Source organism: Morone saxatilis, unplaced genomic scaffold, assembly GCF_004916995.1.
Source record: "Morone saxatilis isolate NCDOM2014 unplaced genomic scaffold, NCSU_SB_2.0 Contig19, whole genome shotgun sequence".
Lineage (NCBI taxonomy): Eukaryota > Metazoa > Chordata > Actinopteri > Moronidae > Morone > Morone saxatilis.
In genome coordinates, this window is record NW_023339751.1 from 14,865,318 (window position 1) to 14,871,751 (window position 6,434).

Here is a 6,434-nt window from a genome sequence, read left to right on the forward strand (position 1 = left end):
TTAAAACATAGTAGCATTCCATGGTATTTTGAAAAAGTTGGCATTAATGGATAGTCACTCAGTATTTGTGTGTTTAAAAAAAAACAATAACAGTGAACTCATAACAAAGACAAATAATCTTGATAGTAATCACTTTTTAGTTATTTCTTTACTTCTGTCTAGCTCCAACAAGGACACGTACAAGGCCTGTGCTATGAACACACTTGCAGTCAGATATTTAGTACAACACTTCAATCTCTACTAAGGTAGCGAACACTGCAGCTGGAAACAACCTTCACTATGCAAGTGGAACTGTAACAAAAGAGCACATGTATCAGTTTGGTATCCACAAATGACTGAGGGTCTAGATATGACATCCAGTACCTGATAAAGCAAGTGAAGAGGAGGGTAGCACTCCGGATGAGTCTGGCAGTATGAGATTCTTCCCTCTGAGAACGAGACAGCGTCAGCCCGTCGTCCATGTGACCCTCGCTGTGCAAAACAGCCTGGAAACATACAAATTGCTATGATTTCCTTTCACTACATTAAAGTGCAATTTAGTACATCAAATATGATTCTCTTACAATAATTTCAAATCTAAAGGATTACTTTTCGCTGAGTCCCTCCCATGCGTGTAGATTTGGCATCAACAGCCTGGTAGGTGAGCCAGAGCCCAGAGTCTACATGCTGAACATAACAAATGGAGTCTCCGTACTTGATCTCTGGGATCCCCATGCCATCAACATTAGTCTTGGTGCCAATGTCAAGCTTGTCCTACAGACAAAAATCTACTGTTAGACATATCACAAACAGATTGTGTCACTGATAATAACTGATCTGGTCATAACTTGGAAACCTGTGCTACACTAATAACTTTCAAGTCTCCATTCTATAGAAACATTTTAGATAATGAATTGATCACATCAGCCTTAAAAAAAGGTTGAGTATTATTATTTCTCATGTGATTCCTGACCTTTGATGATCGAAAGCAGAAGGAGGTTGTGTTGATATCAGCCTTGTCCCGATCAACCAGATGCAGGCCTTTCTCCTCGGTAAGACCCAGATACCTCCCAGTGGTCATATGACAGAGTCGGAAAGGTTGACCCCAGCATGTATGCCTACCACTCCAACTGAGGAATATCAAAAACATTGTGGCTTTTTTGTTGCTTTTGTTTTCTGTTGAATGCAGCTGAACATTTTTCAAAATGTCCTCTTTATTGTTGAGATGGCAGGGGAGCAAGCAGGGGAAACACACAACACTAATTCCATTCTGGGCCAGTGCTATTAAATATGGTTCCAGCAACTGTGTACAGCCTTTGTGAGAAAAAAACAACAGTAACAGAAATTCTGGGCCCTGCCCTGGCAGAGACCAGCAGCAGTGCAATGCATATGGACATGATACTGACTCCCTCTATGGTCTTCACAACAACTCAACCACGGTGTTGTGTAAGTGTGCATTATTTTCTCTTTAAAATTTGATGGTGTTAAACTATAGAACTCAAAATACTACTCACTTTTATAGTGAGTGAAGCATCACATCGTGTATATACTTACACAACACGCAGAATCTCCAGCCTCCAGAGAGAGCGGGCATGCCTGGACACTGATCCAATCTCGTAATGCATTATCCTAGATTAAGAAAAAAAGACATGACCACAGAAGTAAAGGACGTTTGGTTTAGCTGACATGAAGGAGTCTGGTCTTTCCAACTGACCTTTGCAGCTCCTCTCCCTGCTCTGCAGACGGAACAGTCAGACATGCGTCACTATGGCTGTGGAGTAGCCGCACTGTGTCGCCCCCCTTTAGGTATCCTAGAATAAAGCACAACAGACACCAGATCTTGCAACCTGATTTTGACCCTGACAGCAGTTTGAAAAGTCACATATACATCACATGGCTGGACCAATCACATTTCTTGGACACAACAATCAGTTGTCGAACTTGCCTTGAGCAACTCCACCTCCAGAGCAGATGGGAGCGACACTCCAAAGAGTTTGCTGGAAGGCTGCATTAACAATCAGGCTGTCACTCAAGCTTTTGTTGTCAAATACAGTGCCAAAGGATAGGTGCTGGAAAGAAACAAAACGGTAACAAGAAAAAATGGGCTCATCAACAATGAATACAACTTCTGATTTTTAGACTACAAAAGTTGTTATCATAAACAATTATGCTAAACAACTCATCAGAGGCAGAGAGAACACAGATTGCAGACTACTGAATGAAGTCAAAGGAAATTAAACCAGGGACATATAAATGGTAGTTTCTGCGCAGAGGAAAGACGGGAGAAAAAAAACACACATTCAATTTCAACTTCAAATGTTTAATTAGTAGCCTTTCAATCTCATAGTCTGAAGTATTTAAAGCAGATTCTTTGTCATCTAAGAGTGAAAAACTTAACTTCTTTACTGACTCACCAGATATCTTTCTGAGGACACACTGACGAGTATGAGATCATCCCCAACACGCACTTTCTCACCCTCTGACCTCTGTCTGGATGCTGGGTGGACGGTCCACCAACACGCCTCACCTAAGCCACAAACACAATATATACAAAGAGTTTTTGCTGTTCCACATACTTGACAAAGGCTTACCCACTTTTAAGATTACAAATAAACCATATTATATTATAATTATAAAAAGAGGATTACATGTGATATAAATGCATAAATATATATATTTTAAGAACATTGCAAAAGCAAATGTACTGATATTACAGTTATCGAGCGTTTAAAAAGGACTAATACCAAATACCTGCTTTATCCTCTTGCAGACCAACATCAAAAGTGAGTTTGTCAGTTGAAGACTGAGATGAAGATAAGCAGCTGAGATACTGGGAGTAAAATGGACAGTGGATATACATGTCAGTGAACATATGAACAAATTTATTTTTAAAGCTGAAAAAACTATTTGCTATTTGCAAGTGGAAAAAGAAAGACTGAAGCCTTCTGACTTATTTCTGCATTATAAGAAGGCGACTCACCATGCCACTGTATGAGTGTAGGAACAACACTGCATGGCCATAAAGAAGAGTGCGATGGCTTCCTCCTGCTACCACCTGGAAATCGCATGGCATTATAGAACTCAAAGTATGAGTAAACACAATAACAGTAGTGTGAGAAAATAAAATAAACAGAAACAAAGACTAAATTAAAAATAAAAAGCCTGGAATACAAAAATGTATCAATTTAAATGTGTGTTTCATTTTGTTCGCTTGTTAATTGTCAACACCAGCTGTTTTAGTTTTACGAGTGCTTATTTGTCATAAGATTAGCGTTAACCTTGTTGCTCCAGATGAATAAATACAGTCCAAATCCCTCTCAAATAAAGTCTATTATTTATATAAAATCATATTATAGTCAGCAGTTTACAAAATATCACAGTCAAGTACAATAACATGTGTTTTACACTCAATTACAAATAAGGCTGATATGAGGTCAGTTTAACCTGGCAACTTAATGTGGCTGTAGAAATCTTCATAGAATTCAAATTATTGTATGAATGTCACAGTGACATATATTTGATAGCAAATATCTGTTTCACAAATGTTTAGATGCATTAGGGGAAGAGAAGAGGAAAGAAGAGAAGAAGAAAGAAGAGAAGAGGAAAGAAGAGAAGAGGAGAGGAAAGAAGAGAAGAGGAAAGAAGACTCTCACCTCTGCAGCCAGGTCCTCACTGTGGGTCAGCATTTCCTGCAGGGCTCTAACAGAGAGACACTGGGCCAGGACAAAACCACATACAGACAAGTCTGGTGGAACATTCTGTTAGAAAAGACAACAAGACAAGAGTATGTGTCACTGAGGTAGCTTCATATCTGTATATTCCCTTCACAGGCTAATAGTTCAATTAGCACTGACAAGGACCACAGCAAATTGAGAATTGGGAAGTCCAAATTGGGAAGAAAAGAGGGAAAATCCAGCACACAAAAATCAGACAAACGCTGATAAAAAGGTAAGAAACATATTAAGAGCCTGACCGATACATGGATTTGAGCCAATCGCAGACATATTGGTAATTCTTGACGATATAAACAGGTTGTTTTTTTGCTATATAATGCAGAACAATTACAAGAAAGAAACAAGAAAATAAACATTTAGATACTTTAGAATAACTTACTGTTCGGACAATATTAGAAATAAGACAGCGATCATTGAAACTATATATAAAGACAGACACAGGTTAATTTATCTTGTAATCTTGTGATATTACAGTTTGAATTCATTACTATATTTCTTAAACCTACATACAGAAGATACAGTATTTCTGTCCAGGTAAAATATTCTTAAACTTTTTAGTGAATTTTGTGCATCATTTTAGACCTCTCTTTTATTTTTAATATTTCAAGAATATGAATTGTGATCATAATGACAAAAGGACTGCTCTGGCACTGAGGAAAACTGTGCAATCGTTTTACCCTTTACCTTGCAGTTAGAGGTGGGCTCAAGCCTACACAGTCTACTGCCAAATCCCTCGGCAGCAAGACAGAGCTTCACATGTTCCTCCCGGGAGGTGAAGGTACTCTGCAAAACCACATCATCTCCCTGATGAAAAACACACACGCAGAAGACGGCAGTAAGCACAGACTCTGCATAACCTTCCCATATCGACAACCCACAAACCCTGAACAAATTACATGAAATTATGCAGAAAACAGAAAATGATTGATTGTCAGTGAAGATTTCATGTACTGTTTTACATACACACTGTATTCAGAGAGACCATCAGTCATACTGGCATGATTTATCAGTTCTCTACACTGCTGTTGTGCTTTCAAACAACACAAACAGAGCTACATATTCTCAGTAAAGCCAGTTCCGAATCAGGACCTCCAGTATTTGGAAAAAGTTGCATGTGAAAAATAAGGTGTGCTAAGTACAATAGCCTACTGTTGTTTCAATGTGACAAATACGCATTTAATCAACAATTCATATCTGCTGCTACTATAAACATGTATAATGTTCCATGTACTGTACATACACCAAGCAGCTTTGCCAACAAATGTGTTTTGCTTTGAACTGAGATTTGATAAGCAAATTTAATACTGAAGCCAGAGTAAGCCAGTTAGATACTGGATTCAGATTGTTTGTCCAGATTGCCATGAATCCATTAATGCTGGGGCCTAATGCAACACTTCACAAAAATGAGCAGCCTTTACGTTGTTTAAAAAGGGATTCATTAATCAAGCACAATGCATTACTGCCATTTGTTAGGTCCTATCTCACGTTTGAAGTTTTTCAGTAATTTCTTGCCCCTGTACCTTGTGCACAATGAATGTTTCATATTATAAAAGAGACACATTCATCATGCTTTTATTAAAAGAATTACAGTGCACCTACATTTTTGTCTGTGCCTAGGGGGCACAATATATGCAAGCATCCTGCTTACATATCAGCGTAACATAGCCCTTCGAGGGTAGCAGCAGTATACAATTTCACAAATTCAGTTATCATGTACATTTGTTTATCTACAGTACTGGATTCTCCCATAATAGTTAGTGAAATTAACAATTTTTTTCATGCCAAAAAAAAGCTTGTATTCATTTCTTTATGGGTCATTGTAGCTGATAATAATAATTGTTGTACCACCACAATCTGCTAACCTGCAACCCTAAGCCCTACTGGGAATTCATGTACATTAGATCTCTGTCACCTTTATCTTATCTTTATTTAAATGTCAAATGGACCACGTCAAAGGAATAAGGCTTTTCACATCTATTTAAGGAACTGTAAAGAGGGACAACAGACGACTGGTCTCCAAAGTCCAGTCAGGACTTCCAACACCTCTCCGTACCCAGGCTGCATACCTCCATATTGGGAAGATACAGCGATATCTGACCCCAGATTCACCCTTCTTTCCACTCCTCATATCAGCAGTACTCTGCAATCAGTCAAACACACCGCCCAATGCTGAGGCACTGTGTGGCATTCAGATGGCTAGAGGACTCAGCTCTTCTTCAAGGTCCATTTAGCAAGTGAAAATTCACTAAGCTAACTTAATCTAAATGTTGAAAGCCCTGGCAAACGGAAATACACTCGAATTGTCTTGTTTTGGATTTGAAACTGAAGCTGGTCTGTATTCTATCTGTAAAATCCACTGTTTTTCATAGTATACAGTGGAAGTGGACCACCTTGTCTAACAGATAGTCCACCTCCACTTCCATTATAAATGAATGAATAAAGTTTTTAAAAAAAAGAATAAAACATTTAGCTTCAGGGGAAAAAAGCAGAGACGCCATTTCACAGAACCAGTTTGGGTATTATGTTTCTACTGTCATACTAACTAAACTGACCGTGAGACAGTATTTGTCAGGATCTTGGAGGGGAAACACTGCATTTAATGTAATAATGTATGACGGATAACTACTGTGTAATTTTCATATCGTGGATCAATCTTGCCTCAATCTGGGTACTGGGTTCAGTAACCATCTGCATCACTGCCAGCGTGTGTGTGTGTGTGTG

General features: G+C 38.6%; 1 protein-coding gene across 1 annotated transcript in view; it reads right to left on the reverse strand.

Moving 5' to 3' along the window:
* Window positions 1-6,434, reverse strand: part of ryr2b (ryanodine receptor 2b (cardiac)) — a 61,393-nt gene that overhangs the window by 54,117 nt on the left and 842 nt on the right. The window contains 11 exon segments of the mRNA XM_035663822.1: window positions 364-485; window positions 589-753; window positions 953-1,109; window positions 1,534-1,608; window positions 1,694-1,790; window positions 1,925-2,048; window positions 2,394-2,506; window positions 2,731-2,809; window positions 2,960-3,034; window positions 3,633-3,737; window positions 4,398-4,517. Coding sequence (XP_035519715.1) covers window positions 364-485; window positions 589-753; window positions 953-1,109; window positions 1,534-1,608; window positions 1,694-1,790; window positions 1,925-2,048; window positions 2,394-2,506; window positions 2,731-2,809; window positions 2,960-3,034; window positions 3,633-3,737; window positions 4,398-4,517 — 1,232 coding nt within the window.